Here is a 15,916-nt window from a genome sequence, read left to right on the forward strand (position 1 = left end):
TTTTTTTTTACCAGAACTAACTAATATGAAGCCAATGTTCCCAGCCTTGAATGTGAACAAAGAAAGTATTTTATGACTTTAAAATGGAGTTTTATATTATTGCATCAAGGCAGAAACTATTCTTAATCAACTGTGTATTGAAGTCGCATAGATTAGGTACAAAGTGGGGGTCAACAAAAGTCTACAAGGCTGGCAATCAAATAGGGAAGCTAGTCTTTCCATACTTGGTAATGGTATGTTTAGGTATTCAGGTTCTGCCTCAATGCACCTGTTATCTATCCCTTTACAGGTTTTGAAAGCTACAGATTTTTTAACCTTTGCTCATGACAGTTTGAATCACTAGAACATGCACTTCTAACTATGTTCAAATGAACTGTTCTACCCTTTTATCTCCTCTTCTCCTGCAGCTTTCCTCTAGCACAGGGGTTGGCAACATAAGGTCTGTGGGCCATATCTGGTCCATGGAGATATTGAATCCAGCCTGCAGAGCCAGGGAGCATTATCCATGCCCTACTGCACTAGGCAGATGTTGTGGGGGCAGGCGGCGGGGAGGTTGCACACAGGTGCTGCACCTCAGCCAGGCAATGTAGAGGAGGATAGGGTTTTCATGTTGACGTGGCCAGGAAGCAGTGATGGCAGAGGCAGGGCAGGTCAGGTCAGGAGTGTCAGCCTGCCTGGGACCCAAGCCAGATTGATCCAAGCCACAATTTCAAAACCCTACTGATCACTGCTCTAGCACATTTGTAAGAGAGTGAAATGTTTAGGTTCTTTCAGAAACCCTCCTCCCTATGTATGTTTGCTTTTCTTCAGGTAGCCATACTATACATCCAGTCCTGGCACAGTTGTATGTTTGTGGACACACTGTAAAGGACTGAACTGCCAGGTATCTTTTTGCTTAATGACAATGCGTTAAGGGGTTATTTGCTCTTTCTGCCCAGTAAACCAAATGGATGATGTAGCTGTGCAAACTCTTCACAAGTCATGGGGGAGTTAAACAGGTTCATTTTGGCTTCTCTGTTCCCAGCCAGATGCCCATGGGTAATTGGAGGGAAGATGGGTTAAACACGTTAAGTTCTATGTGAGAAGATTTTAGATTCTGCTAAAGGTCTAGCAGCAGTAAGAAGGATAGAAGAGGAGCTGCCATTTAGGAAGGTAAAACTAAATCCAGGGCACATTAGGGATGGCCAGCAGAATTATTTATCTTCCATAATTCCACCTTAAGTGGCATAACTGTCTTGTTGATTAGATAATATGCCATTTTAGTAGAAGTATAATATGATAGATTAACACCAAAGAGTTTTTGAAAGCTAAAAATGTTTGAAAAACACTTCAAATGAATTAAAAATAATCTGCTGTTGGGTTTATCATTGAAGGTGATCTTATGTACATGTTTTCTCAGAAAAGGGAAAAAGAAAAGTTAGGGTCCTAAAATTAAAAACAGGAAGATCTGCGTTTTTAGCTTTTTCCCTGGGTATGTTTACTATCAAGTGCAGAACAGAGAGAAGATGGTGTGCATGTATGCAGCCAGTTACCTTTTGTGTTTGACAGCCTGGCTTCTGCAAGCAGGCTACCTAAAACTGTCTTTATAAATAATGTGATGTCTTTACCAGGACAAAGGCAGACATTTTCCTGAATAAAATGCGTATGTGTATATACATAATGTATATCCAACTCCAGAAGACATTAATAAACTATTTAAAGGGGAAGTCTGTATTACCTCAGCATACATTTGTGTCTTAAAGCTAGTGACAGTTATAAGAAAATAAAATAACAGCTTATCTATGTTGTTTAAAGATGTTGCTATCTGCACAGTTTTTGCTTATGCACTAAAATAGTTGTGGCTTATTTTCATATGAATCTGTCTTTTTAGATTGGAACTCTCGTGTCTGTGTATGTGCAGGCATAACAACTTGAAAGGAACTGTTTTTCATAAAAATAGTCCTTTATATATCCCTAAATTGGTTACAGAAATATTTTTCCATAATCACTAGAACAGAAATTATATTATAAAATAACTCATATGCATAAGAACATTTAAATTTTTAAAAATTTCCAAAAATTTACATACTGGTATATGGACGTGTACAGTCATTAATGTGAATGTTAAAAATCCATTTCTCTCCTAATTGCCAGGCTACATCAAGTTCAGGTTGGTCTGAAGTTCCTAACGTATCACATGATGCCCCTGATTTCTAAATTTGAGTTACAATTACTAACGATGCCTTTGCCTGAAGATTTTCCTGTTTTCCTTTTAAAGTAATAACTAAAATAAAAAATTCCTTGTTTCTGCAAGAAGAAACTACAAAATCTGTTTTTTTCATTATACAGGAGACCCTCGCCATTTGCAAGGGATCCATTCTGGAGATCCCTGTGAACGGTGAAATCTGCGAATACTGACAGGGCTCCCTGTCAGACCCCACACTGACCCCCTGCTCCCCCACCGTGAGAGGCTAGAAGCGTGGGGCTCCCCCGCAGCGCCTGGGGACTAACTGCGGCTGCCTTTGGGGGAGAAGATGCTGCCGCTGGCTCCCTCCCCGTCCCTGGCGTTTGCTCTCCACCCACCCAGCTCTACCTTCCCCCTCCACATGCCCAGCTCTGCTCTCCACTCTGCTCTCCCTAGCTCTGCCCTCCCCAGCCCTCATAAGGCTCTGTGCCTGGCTTCACTGCAGAGGCAGGAGCTCGGTGCAGCGCCAGAGGGAGCCATGGCAGTGCTCACCCCGACCCAGCCAGTTGGTGTGGCGCACCATAAATATTCAAATCTGCAAGTAGCAAGGGTTTCCTGTATTACACTTTTAGTTGTAGCAGAGTTATATTTTGAACACACTTTTATCAGTCTTTTCCAGTTTTCTTGGGGACTAAGAGTCGATTCAATTACATCTCCAAAAACTTGCCTTTTGCCTAATTCATCTTGATGTGAAATTCACTATGGTCTCTTAGGGGAATATTGCAAATAATGTGGTAACTTTGTAATCATGTACAAAAAGATAGTTTGAAGATTTAAAGAGTGCCCCACCTCTGTCATGAAATACCTCTTTTCTTAGGCTCTGAGTTTAAGTGTAAGGTAACACTCGGAAGCATTGTGTGGTGGAACAGGTGGTATTTGGGCCAGCCCTTTTGTCTCTGACCCTTTGGGAGAAGAGACTGACAGGGACAAAAATTATAAAAGCAGAAGTCAACAGGGGAACAATTCACTTCTTATTTAATTGCCAAGTTCAGTGCGAGTGCCTTTCAATAAGCAAGAAAAGAGTAGCTGCTTAGAAACTGAGTGAATCAGTACAGTGGCTCAATTTAAAAGGCCAAAAACTTTTCCATTTAATTAACTTCTGAAGATGAGAATATTTGCATGTGTTCAGTTTAAAATGTGTGTTGCAATGCTAGCCAGTAATTTAAAAAATTGGCCTTTTAAGCTACTGTGCAGGATATTTATTTTTGTAAATGTCCCTTTCCTGGGACCTAAATGGAATAACATGCACAGATGTACTTGCCCTTGACTGGGTGGAGTAGGGCATGGTGGTCTGCTTCACTGTGTTAGGGCAGAACACTTCCTGCTTGTGCATCCAGAGTCAGACCTGGTTCTCATCTTGAGCTAGCCTGTATATCCATTCTGTGTGGTTGAGGCGAGAATCCTACTGAGATGGCTTTAGGTTCAAAACTTTGTAATTGTGGGAGACTTGGCACATAAGTGTGGTTGTGTAAGATAGTTATGAATCATTGATCATTGGGTGGTTGAATTTAGGTCTATGGATATGTATTGACAGAAAAAAATAAAACAGATGCTATAGCAGAATTTTAAAAAGCATACATATATGAATTATGAAGAATAAACCATTTTGTTTATCATTACCCTGAAAATAATGCATGAGAACGTAAAAAGAATTATTCTTTATCTTTTCTGCATGTGATGGATTTAATTTTGGTGTCTACAACAGTAGCGGGTTTTTTAAGCAGACTATTTGCATGCTTGACTTACTGCAAAGTGTACTTTATGCACAATGAAAAGTGAAAAATTTGATGGTAAGGTGGTGGCATATGACTGAAGAACTTGAAGCTAGAGCAAACATCTCTTGAATGTTGTTGTGTTTCCATTAGTTGTGAGGATTCATGACTGCATTTCTTAATATTTACTTAAGGAAATAGTAATCGTCACGTTTTGCGAACTATGTTGGGGCTGGGTTTGTGCACTTATGGGTGTATATTTTCTAAGTCAAACCTAGCATAGAGGGTTTTTTATATATGCCACATTTGACTTTTTAAAATGTCTCCGACATTTAAAGTGTACCTGTTTTTTCCATAGCTTGTACTTCATTAGGTTATTCAGAAATTCCTTTTTTTTCCTTCTTAAAGCGTTGGTTAGCAGGCCATGGAATAAGTATGTGGTTCAGTGTCTGTATCAGTTTTAAGAAAATTATGGGCCAGACCGAGGCCCACACTAGTCTTTTTGGGTGTTTTTACATGTGCTCTGGAAGTTGGGGGGCACTTTATTTAGAGCGACTGTCTCACTCTAATTAAAGCACCCACTGCATCTTGTGTATCGGCGGGCACTTTAACTACAGCTCATTGAAGAAGCTTTAGTTAAAGTGCTCCTGCTGCCATTTTGAAGCACGTTGATGCTGATGCAAAGGCTGCTGGAGTGCACTAATTAGCTCGCTCCAGCAGACTCAATTAATTGCGTTTGCTCTGACGCACTGTAATTACAGTCTGTCAGAGCTGCCTCCTTGCACATCTACAGGCAACCTTTGTGGCAATCCCGTAGTGTGAAACATTTGTAAAGATAGTCTAAGCTGGCAATCTGGGAAATGCTAGCTGGTTTGGCAAGTTTCATATATTTTCTTTGAAATAGGGAGCATTTTGGAGATGGGAGGTGATACAGAACTCTTTAGTTCACATAGCTGCTTCTGTTGAGCTGTTACAAGGCAATGCTAGTTATAGAGATCCTCAGATTAGGAGGACATCAAAGTGTGAAGCTTTGGGTCACCTCTTTCTCTTCCAAGTTCTAAACTGAGCAGCACTTAACTAGCTTTGTGAACAGGCTAACAACTATACTTAAATATGATCTGCTATGTCTTCATCTTCTCTAGCAGGTCCCTCTTGGAAGCATACATCTTCTCTGAGGCCTTTGTTATTGTCATGTCAGCTTTCTAGTAAGCAGCTGTCCACATCACAGGAGCATCCATCACCATTGATATCCTTCTGTTGCAGCCAACAGTCATGGTCTGATTCCTCATCACTGAGCAATCGTAACCAGACAAGTGATTCCCCTAAAGCAGACTTGACACATCTGATAAACGGAATATAGGAGATTCTGGCAAACTACTGCTCATGCTTTGTCTGTTCTTCAGTAAATTAAGTTATTTCAGTCTGGTGCTTGTTAAGCAATAAGTTGACTGCAAAGTGGGGCAGGAAGAGACAGAAGTGTCCTAAGCCCACACTTAAAATGAAAGAGACGAAGTATGTTCTGTATCATTATAATCTGGAATCAACACCAGCCAGTCTACAGTATACTGTCTGCATGTGTTCCTATATCTTGTTTTCATAGATGGAAGGATATGGAAATTATAGGGCTGTTAGTCTTACCTTGGTCCTGGGTAAGCTGTTTGAGAAAATTATCCAGGTCTGTGAGGGGCAAGCAGGGGAGTGTATGCTTAGAGGCAACCAACTTGGGTTCATTAGAGGCAGGTCCTGTCAGACCAACCTGGTGGCCTTCTATGACTAGGTCACAAAATCCTTGGACGCAGGTGTCGTGGTGGACGTAGTCTTTCTGGACTTTTGGAAGGCTTTTGACACTGTCTCTTACCCCATTCTCGTTAAAAAATTAGGAGATTGTGATGTTGATGCCTACATAGTCAGATGGGCCACTGATTGGCTGGAGGGCTGCACCCAGAAAGTGGAGGTGGATAGGTCATTTTTGACCTGGAGGGATTGTGGGCATTGGGGTCCCCCGGAGCTCAGTCCTCAGGTCCACATTGTTCAACATCTTCATCAGCAACTCGGACAAGGGGGTGAAAAGCACCGTGTTCAAATTTGCAGATGACGCCAAGATGTGGGGAGAAGTCAGCACGCTAGAAGGGAGGGACAGTCTGCAACTGGATCTGGACAGGTTACGGGGGTAGGCAGATAAGAATAAGATGGGATTCAATACTGACAAGTGCAGGTTACTGCACCTGGAGAGAGAGAACCAGCAGCGTACCTACAGGCTGAGGAACTCGCTTCTCATCAGCACAGAGGCAGAAAAGGATCTTGGAGTCATTATAGACACCAAGATGAGCATGTGGGGATGCAGTCAGGAAGGCTAACCGCAACTTGTCATGCATCCACAGATGCATCATGAGCAGGTCCAAGGAGGTGATCCTCCCCCTCTGTGCGACATTGGTCAGGCCGCAGTTGGACTACTGTGTCCAGTTCTGGGCGCTGCACTTCAAGAGGGATGGGGACAACATGGGGAGGGTCCAGAGGAGAGCCACTCGCATGATCAGGGGACAGCAGGGCAGGCCGTACAAGGGGAGGCTACGAGACCTGAATCTGTTCAGCCTCCACAAGAGAAGGCTGAGAGGGGATCTGGTAGCCGCCTATAAACGTGCCAAGGGGACCAGCAGGCAATGGGAGAGTCCCTGTTTCCCTGAGCACTACTAGGGGTAACAAGGAATAACAGCCATAAGTTGATGGAGAGTAGATTCAGGCTAGATATCAGGAAGCACTACTTCACAGTCAGTGCGGCTAGGATCTGGAACCAACTTCCAAGGGAAGTGGTGCTCGCTGAAGTGGTGCTCACTCCTACCCTGGGGGTCTTTAAAAGAAGGCTAGATAGACACCTTGCTGGGGTCGTTTGACCCCGGCATTCTTTCCTGCCCATGGCAGGGGGTCGGACTTGATGATCTGCTCAGGTCCCTTCTGATCCTACCAACTATGAAACTATGAAAAGTAATGAACAGCTAACATCTAAAATGTCTGGTACATTAACTGTTTTTTCTAATTGCATGAACACTGACTGAGTATAGATTAAAATGTCCAAAAGAATAGTAATACTCTTGTAGCATGCAATGTGGGCATGAGTCTCTGAGCCTTCAGGGAGTTGTAGTGAGGTTGGTGGGTCTTCATGTGTGTATAGCGATGAGACTGCCCTGAGCTTAATGAAGGATCAGGACCAGAGTATGAACACAGCACTCAAACTATGGGATAAAATAGCCTGTAACAAGTACACGGGTACTCAGCAGTGTTTCTCGAAGATAAGCAGGCAATATTGAGGAACAATGAAATATGCTCAGTAATTTTTTATCTGAAACTAAGATTTCATAAGTAGTGGATTACACTCTAGTGGGAATTTTTATACCTGAAAGTGTTTGAATATTTCTTCCTGTCGGGTCTATAGGTTTGTATAAATATCTGCTTTCAGTTTCAGTTTTGCAGAGTAGCATAATATTGCTGGGGAGGGGTAGAGACCAAACATTGGATACATTCACAAAATTTTCATAAAGCATCTTATAATGTAGCATGTAAAAGCTGTTATTAAAACCTTCTTGCCAAGATTTAAACCTAACACTTTGAAGTCGTTAGTCTTACACAGGAGGTTCCATCTTTAACTAGAGAGGCTATTGTACTTCCATAATAAGACTATGTACAGCAGCACCTCCAGAACTGAAAACCTGCTCTTTTTGCTCCAGCAGTGTATCGTCTGTCACTTGAGCTGGATCAAGATAAGGTAGTTTTCAGCTATAGCAGTAGCCTGTGATCCTTCCAAGTCATAAAAAGCTAATAGATAGCATCATGTATGTCCACACAAGCGCGTGCACACATCCCCTGAGTTAGATCCACAGAGATGCTTAGCACCTGTAACTCCTGATGAGTATGAGTCATGGCTGCCCGGTCTTGCTTCCATAAAAAAATAAATAAATAAAACCATCTATTGATACCAATGGCAAGTATCATTAACTTTACATGGGATAGCATTGAAGACTGCATGAGAAAGGTACAGTGGAAGGAAAAATAAATATGGGTTAAAAGTGTAGATAAGTTAATTTAATATTTCATACCACTAATATCTAATGAGATGTTTTGGGTTTTTTTTCAAAGCTCCAAGGGCTGATATGACATCAGAATATTTATGACAGGTCTTAGTCAAGCCTAAGAAGTTATTTTCATCATACAGAAAAAGGAAATGTACTAGCCATGGCTGCTTTTAATTGATATAATAAGAGAGAGTTGTCTGTGTTAGTCTTAAGTGAATCAGAAAGCAGGGCAGAGTGGCACTTTTAAGAGTCATTCAGAAAGACATAAGCTGTCATAGGCCATAGCCTGCTTCATCAGCTTCTACTTCATAACTATGCATCTGATGAAGTAGGCTGTAGCTTATGAAAGCGTACATGTTTCTGAACAAGTCGGTGTTCAAGGTGCCACCCCGCGCTGCTTTTGCCTAACTGATGTAATGTTAAGGGGAGAGAAAACAAATCTAACCCAGTTCATGTATACAAGCCTGCTCTGCCCTGGCTCAGATTGCTGCTGTCCTGGGCGTACATGTAGATACTGCTCCTGGTAGCAGGCTACTCCAGCTCAAAGTACTCCAGAGGTTATTCCTTTGCTCTAATTGCGTGCATAGATGCACCCACCAACTACTCAGAAGGTACCAATATGAGCACAATGCAAGTGCTTATCTAATTAAGCATGAAATGGCCAGTTCTAGGTTTCCAGTACAGTCTTTGTTTGGAAAATATAGCTCTGTCCTGAGAACATTTGAAACTACTAAATATCCTGGGAGAAATTTTCATAAGGGCCTTATTAGACCTCCTTTTCCTACAGATGCCCAACATCTTGTGTGTAGTTGAGCATAAATCTGTGTCTGTATGTGTGTCTGTATGAGTAATAGCAGCTGATCTCTGGAAATATGACTGTTTGATTTAAATGTAAAATTTAATTGGGTTGTGTTTACCTCTCTTTATCTGTATCTTTTCAAGATTACACTGAACTGGGAGATCTACCTCCCAGATCCCCATTAGAACCTGTTTGTGAAGATGGCCCTTTTGGGCCAGTGAAAGAAGAGAGGAAACGAACACCTCAGGAGCTGCGAGAATTGTGGCAAAAAGCTGTTCTTCAACAGATTCTGCTCCTCAGAATGGAAAAGGAAAATCAAAAGTTGCAAGGTCAGCAAAGTTTGTGATTAAATACTGGAAGCAACAAGCCCTATGTTCTTGGTTTGCATTTAAGCCCCTGCAATAGGATCAGTCTTTAATAAAACGTTGTAGAAGTGATAAGGACAAGTAAATCTAGCTGTATCTCTTCCAGTTACCTTGTGTGGAGTAGGAGTCATCTTGTTTATTCATTACCTTTTACTTGCAGTTTATTTCTTTTATGCAAGACCCAAAACCTAGAGTTTCTTCTATGCATTTCAAAGAAGCAGAAACCTGTATACCTTGGAATTCTGGGAGGAGGGTCCTTTCATACAGGCAGATGAATTTCAAGAAGACTCTGAGTTATTTTACTAAAGAACCAGCCTCAGAGGCAGTGTTTGAAGAAACAGATGAGGACATTCTTTAACGTGTTATGCTTTATAATTAGCCATTTATTTTAATGGTTTCATTTTGAGATGTAATGCTAAACATTTTAATATGGTATAAAGTTTCAGGAGACAGGATACATTCTGTTTAGCTACTACTAAATGAAGTGGTAAAGTATTAAAATTAGATGTTTCGTATTATATTTCAATATTTACCTTTATCAGTTTATTATTAGAAATTTGCACAGGTTACTAAAGGTGTGTCTTTTTATCAGTTTTTGCAAATCGGTGTCACTGACTAATCCGAATTCTGTACACTGAGCAATCAGACAAAATTATCCCTCCATAAGTTTGGATACAAGAAAATATTGTTAATTGTTAATCCCACAGTGAGTTTTCCCATTAACTCTAATGCAAGCTGTAACTCAGGTGGTTATTTTAAAGCTGGCTTCATATAAGAAGACTCTCTTCTTTTAGGTTTTTATGTTTACACCTAAAAGAAATAAGAACGAGCCAAGCCCCACTGAGTGGAGTTGTATTCGTTTAGAATTACATAGTCACTCCTTATAATAGAGCTATAACATGTGCATTAGTGCTGCTATTGATTTTAATCAGTGTTTTAAGCTTTCAGTAATTTGTGAAAAAATAAAAATAGTTACACCAGGATAGAAGTTACGGAGTGTCTTGCCAAGTATGGAACTCATACATTAATAGATGTTACCATTCCTTTTATAAAAGATATAATACTTTCTCAGTGCATGTATAATATCTGGTTCGGATTTTGCTACAGTGGTTTACCTTGCTTCTAATAAATTACGTACAGTGTGTCTGTTGAACGTACTAGTACTGAACACTGACCTAAAGGAAACCGTTCCAAGCTAACGTAGCAACTGAATGTATTTCCCTTTTTGTGTTCTGTTCCCTCTGCTGTTAATGAGATATGGGCATTGTTGCAGGGCTCTCAGGTATCCTGCGACTGAGACTAGAAATAGCTCGGGAGAGACCCCTAGGGGCGGAAAAGGGGAAGCACAACTGCCAGTTACTAGGATTGTGCAGGTGCCAGTTGCCCTAGCAACCAGGGAAGCCGGGAGCCAGGAAGGGGCGGAGCTTAGCCCTTGTTAAGCCCAGGTAGGCGGCCAGGAGTTCAGTTCCCCTCTGGCGACCGCAAGAGCAGGAGATCTGCAGGTGAGCTGAGCAGCCCGGGTCGAGGTGCAGCCTGACTGCTCTGACCAGCCGCAATGATGCAGGGGAAAAGGAAACTCGGACGGAGGTAAGGCAGAGCCTCCATAGAGTGGAGCTGGGTCTATGAGCTTGGGGCTTATGATTACGTTACGAGTCGGTAGGCTTCTGGTTCTGTTGTAGCCGCTTGGCTCCTGATTTTTGTTGCTGTTATACTGGAGGACCGGGTGAGGCTGTAGGGGTGCGAGGAGGCCTCACGGGGCTCCCCAATAGCTGAGGAGTTCCCAATGCCCAGTGGGGGCACAGTGAGCAGTGAACAGCGTTTCGAGTACCGGAGAGGCGCTCGGTGTGTGGGGCTTGTAGCCCCAGCCGCGAAGGGACGCTCAGGCCCTATAGGGGCAAGAAGCACGAGAGGCGCGGCATAAACCCCAGAGGGGGCAACCAGCCCGAGAGGGGCGGCTTAGTCCCCCAGAGGGGGCAATGGGCGCGAGAGGCACGGGAAAAAGGCCCTGAAGGAGGCAACGAGCGCGGGAAGCACGCGACAAGCCCAGACGAGGGGCAGTAAAAAGCCCGAGAGTGAGAAGGGCGCTGAAGACCCGAAAGACAAAAGAAGGGGCCAGGACCCGATACTATGTCCCGGGGGAGGATCATTCTGGCAACAACTGCAAGGCTTGGGCTGTGGTGCAGGGGAAGGAGGGAGCCGCAGACAGCACCCCCGACCATCAGGGCACACATAAATGGGCAGCCTCCTGCCAGGTTTCATCATTCTTCACTTATGAACGAGATCAAGACGTGGCAGGCGAGAATAGGTGGGTGGTGGGCCCATTGCAGAAATCCGGAGCTGCACGTGCAGAGAAACTCCAAAAGTGAGACTCCTGTCACAGGCATATTTGCAGAGATTCAGAAAGACTGTGTGTGTTTTATCCTTAGCGTAAACTTTCATCTCTGTTAGTCCCATTGAATACACTGCTCTTACTCAATGACACATTCTCAAAATTTGAGGGAGGATCACTAAACTACAGAAATTAGAGAGGGAGATGCCAAAGATATTGGGGTTTTGGGAAGCCTTGTGTTTAGCCATATTCAAAGTAAGCAAAGCTGAAGAGAGGGAACAAAAGGGAAAAGAAGTTAAGGATTTAAGAATATCTTTTATTAATTTGCATTCAAGCATAACAAAACCAAAGTTGTGGTGCATATTTTTAATCTTTTTATGTAGTTTCACACTCTCAATGCTTTCATCAGAAGCCTATCAGTAGCATATGTACTACTAATTTTCTGGTTGTAAGTCCTTTCCTGAGACAGTGTTATACAAGAACAGTCATAGGAATGAAATGTTGCTAGTATAATAATTTATAGTATATGAATTAATAACTATAATATATTAGAATATATGAATAAGTAGTGTATCAAATTTTATAGTTGAAGTCACCAAAGGTTTGGTTAACTCATTTGGAGCCAGATCTATGAAAGTATTTAGATACTAAAAGGTCTAGCATGATCTTTAACAAAAATGGTTATATGCATTAGACACCTATCTTCCATTGTCCTTTATGTGAATTAGGTGTCTAATTTCATCAAACACTTTTGCAAATATCACTGAGTGTCTATTTAGAAAAAATCAGCAACATTTAAAGGCTCTGTCTTCATTTATTTTCCAGAACTGTTATATCAAAATGAATTTAGGAACATGGTGGGGTTTTTTTAAATTATTTTCAATGATTAAGGAGATGTTACTTGATAAATTACTATCATTCTATGCTCTAAGAAACTGAAAGGCCCTGCATGCATTTATAAAAACTTAACTTTCACAGTTGATCCCACCGAGTAATTATTTGTATATATAACTACTTGCAAGAATTGAGACCTGAATTGTTTTATGACCTCAAGGTAAAAAATTTCTAAATAGATCCCATTATTTTTCTAAGTTTTCAATCTACCAAAGCATTTTGAAATATTGGAAAAGGTACAGCTTAAATTGTATGATCCTCAAATATTAATGCTTTAAAACCCTCTATAGCAACTGTTGCCTGACAGACTATGCCAGGACCTGTACTGACTCGTGACTCAGGCTTTTGCACAAAATAGCTTATGAATGTAACAAGATCCACCACTACGGGCAGCAGTGACACCTCCTTGAGCCACAGGGCAGCCCTGGAAAGGGCTCTGAGCAGCTGCAGCCAGAAAGGCCCCAAAAGCAGCGAGCTCATCTGGTGCTACTCATCATGGGCAGGGTCACCTCTCTCTGTCTTCCCTTTCCCCTGCTCCCTCTCTCCCCACTGCAACCATTCTGTACCTCCAGCATGGCTCCACACCGTACACCAGCTTCCAGCCCATGCACTAGAAGCAGCACCAGATGGGAATTCTCCTGCATCAGCGCATCAGCTGTGGTCCCAGCCAGTCACCTCTATCCCTGGCAGGAACCTGTAGTCAGCGTCCACAGCTGACGCCAGTGTACATCCCACGCTGCTTCCAGCGTACAGGGCAGGAGCTGGTGTATGCTGTGGATGGGGCGAGATGTGCCTGCCTGCCCAGCACAGTGCAGAAGCTGGAACCACTGGCTCCCTATGTGCCAGATCCCGTGACTTCGTGGCCACCATCCATGGGCCAGATGCACCGAGTTGGTGGGACGGATATGGCCCAAGGGCTGTATTTTGCCCGCCTCTGCTTTAACCTTTCACCAGGTTCTACTCAGTTCTGTTGGTCTCTTCCAGCTTGGGCCCTCCTGGGCTGACTCTCAGTTCCCCCACCCTCCTTGTATTGTTTCTCCAGATCAGCTCAGGGAGCTCCTTCCGCTAGTGCTGCTAGGATCAGTCTCCAGCTCTCTGCACTGCTTCCCTTTGCTTCCAGCAGTGAGCTACTGCCATGGTCCGTCAGTTGACCTCTAGTGCAGGGTTTATATCCCACAGCCTGCTTCCTTTGGCATCTCAGATGCTTTTCTTAAAAGTGTGGTCCTCAGTTTTTCACTCTCAGTAACAGAACAGGGTCCCCTGTTATAATAATCAGGAACTTCGTAAATTAAAGATTTTTTTTTTTTTTTTTTTAAATATTGTCCTCCATGTACTAATTTCATGGAAATATTACATTTGTCAAATGGGAGAAAGGAAAAGCCAATAAGGAAAAAAAGACTTTTGAATTTGGATAAATAGGTTTGAAACAATGATGAGTTTAAACTATAAAAAAATCCAATTGTCCTTTTAGTGTTTTTTGATGAAGTATTATAGTATTAAATCATCAGTGACAGTTGTCTTGTGTATGGCAATAATACTCAGAATGACAGTTCACTGGTAATGCATTACAGTAACGCATCATCACAGCAACAAGGTAATGTACATATCACACTTCATTAAAATGATGGCTGCTTTATGATGCATTGCTTTTTAAGCATGGTCCAACTCAAAAATGCTGCTTGAGATTTAATAAGAGTTATTTTTTTTAACACTTAAAATTTATCCCTACTCTTTCATTTCCTGTTGCCTTGTAACTCCTGGGTCCCCTTTGAGTATCCATATGTTGTCATCTACTTTCTCATCTGATGGGTCTTTGACCCTTCCATTCCTGGACTACTTTGGACTTGATAGTTTACTTCACTGCTCCTATTTGTTCTCCTTCCACACTCCTTATTAATGCTTCAGATATCAGCTGAAAAAATCTTCTGCTCTTTCTTCTGCTGTATAGGAGCTGTACTAATTGGCTGTACTAATTCTTTCACTTTTTTATGATACAGCTTGTATCTTTCACTAACCCCATTGACAAAGATGGCTCTTGAATTATTTATTTCTTGCAAACAGGCAAATAAATCTGCCTCCTGCCTTTTAGGAAATGCTGCCTATTTCATTAATTGCCTTCACCAGTGTTGTAAAGGTCTTTATATAAAATGTTAAACAGAGTCAGTGCAGTTCCTTTCAATAGAAGTGTACAGCTAAAACAGTTTAAATGTCTAATATTATGTTAAAAATTCCAAGCTTCTAGTAATTTTAAACATGGCCTGAGTAAATAAACTGGTTTTTATAATAATCTATAGCATTAACTGCTGTATTGCTAATACTGTTTTCTAGCCTCTGAGAACAATTTGCAAAACAAACGTCTGAAACTTGATTATGAAGAAATCACTCCATGCTTGAAAGATGTGACCTCAGTTTGGGAAAAAATGTTGAGTACTCCGGGAAGGTCAAAGATTAAATTTGACATGGAAAAAATACATTCTGCTGTTGGGCAAGGTAAGCACAGGTTATTATTTTAAGATACTGAAGCACACATACAATTTAACATTAGGAAAAAAACTAAGGTGACTTCTCTGTCAGTTCTAGTTCTCTAATTACATTATTAATAGACATGCTTGCCACACTCCTAAATAAACAAATGAAGGGTTCAGCAGTAAAATATTTTAGTTCATTTTCCCCACAATTATGCTTCTGCAACTTCTATTGAGTTGGAACAATGAAGTCAAAGGTAAAGTGTTTGTTTGTTGTTCATTATGCAATGAGAAGAGAGATTGGAACATCACAGTTTAGTAGAGGCAGCTATTTTTTATCAGTTACTGTTATAACCTGGATTTAAAAGAAACATGGATCTCTCCCAAAAGCGTATCTCTGTGAGCATTAGATGAAGCTCTACACGGTTATGTGTTCCAACTCTGGGCATACATGGATAAAATAGTATTTGAATATCTGTTTATAGATACAGAAGTAAAACAAGGAGAAATGTCTAGGTCTGACTATACTCAAAAGTACCAGAATTTTATAATATAGTTGATTTTCTGACTACTACTATTAAGAACATTTAAATAGGAAATAGCCCTAAATATATTTTACAATGTTTTAAGAAATTGGGCATTCTCCCTTACCTTTATTATTTGTACTTAATTAGCATATAGAGTTATTTAGGTGCATTAAAGTAGTGCATAGAGGCTTCTGCTCTGTTATGCTAAGTTCAGTACATACATGTAAGGAAGGAAACTATCTCAAAGATTTTCCAACCTAAGTACCATACAAAGCTGTCTTATGGGTGAGATTACTAGCCAGTGATCACTAGTAGCAGGTATTTAAATGTTTTGTAAATAAGTGATTGAGCCTGCATGTTGTTTATTCTTACTGCCCAAATTGTACCCGACCAGTTTCATAGATTCATAGATGCTAGGGTCGGAAGGGACCTCAATAGATCATCGAGTCCGACCCCCTACATAAGCAGGAAAGAGTGCTGGGCCTACATTACCCCAGCTAGATACACATCCAACCTTCTCTTGAATACCCCCAG

The 15,916-nt window shown here is 41.5% G+C and overlaps 1 protein-coding gene across 9 annotated transcripts in view; it reads left to right on the forward strand.

Annotated features, from left to right (window-relative positions):
- Positions 1-15,916, forward strand: part of TBC1D1 (TBC1 domain family member 1) — a 178,849-nt gene that overhangs the window by 133,401 nt on the left and 29,532 nt on the right. For 8 of the 9 annotated variants that reach the window (XM_019552947.1, XM_019552950.1, XM_019552952.1 and 5 more), the window contains 2 exons: positions 8,946-9,131; positions 14,719-14,880. In XM_019552947.1, coding sequence (XP_019408492.1) covers positions 8,946-9,131; positions 14,719-14,880 — 348 coding nt within the window. The remainder of the gene's footprint in view (positions 1-8,945; positions 9,132-14,718; positions 14,881-15,916) is intronic. The other variant, XM_019552951.1, reaches the window with a different exon arrangement.

This window comes from Crocodylus porosus, unplaced genomic scaffold, assembly GCF_001723895.1.
Source record: "Crocodylus porosus isolate Cpor-Errol unplaced genomic scaffold, CroPor_comp1, whole genome shotgun sequence".
Lineage (NCBI taxonomy): Eukaryota > Metazoa > Chordata > Crocodylia > Crocodylidae > Crocodylus > Crocodylus porosus.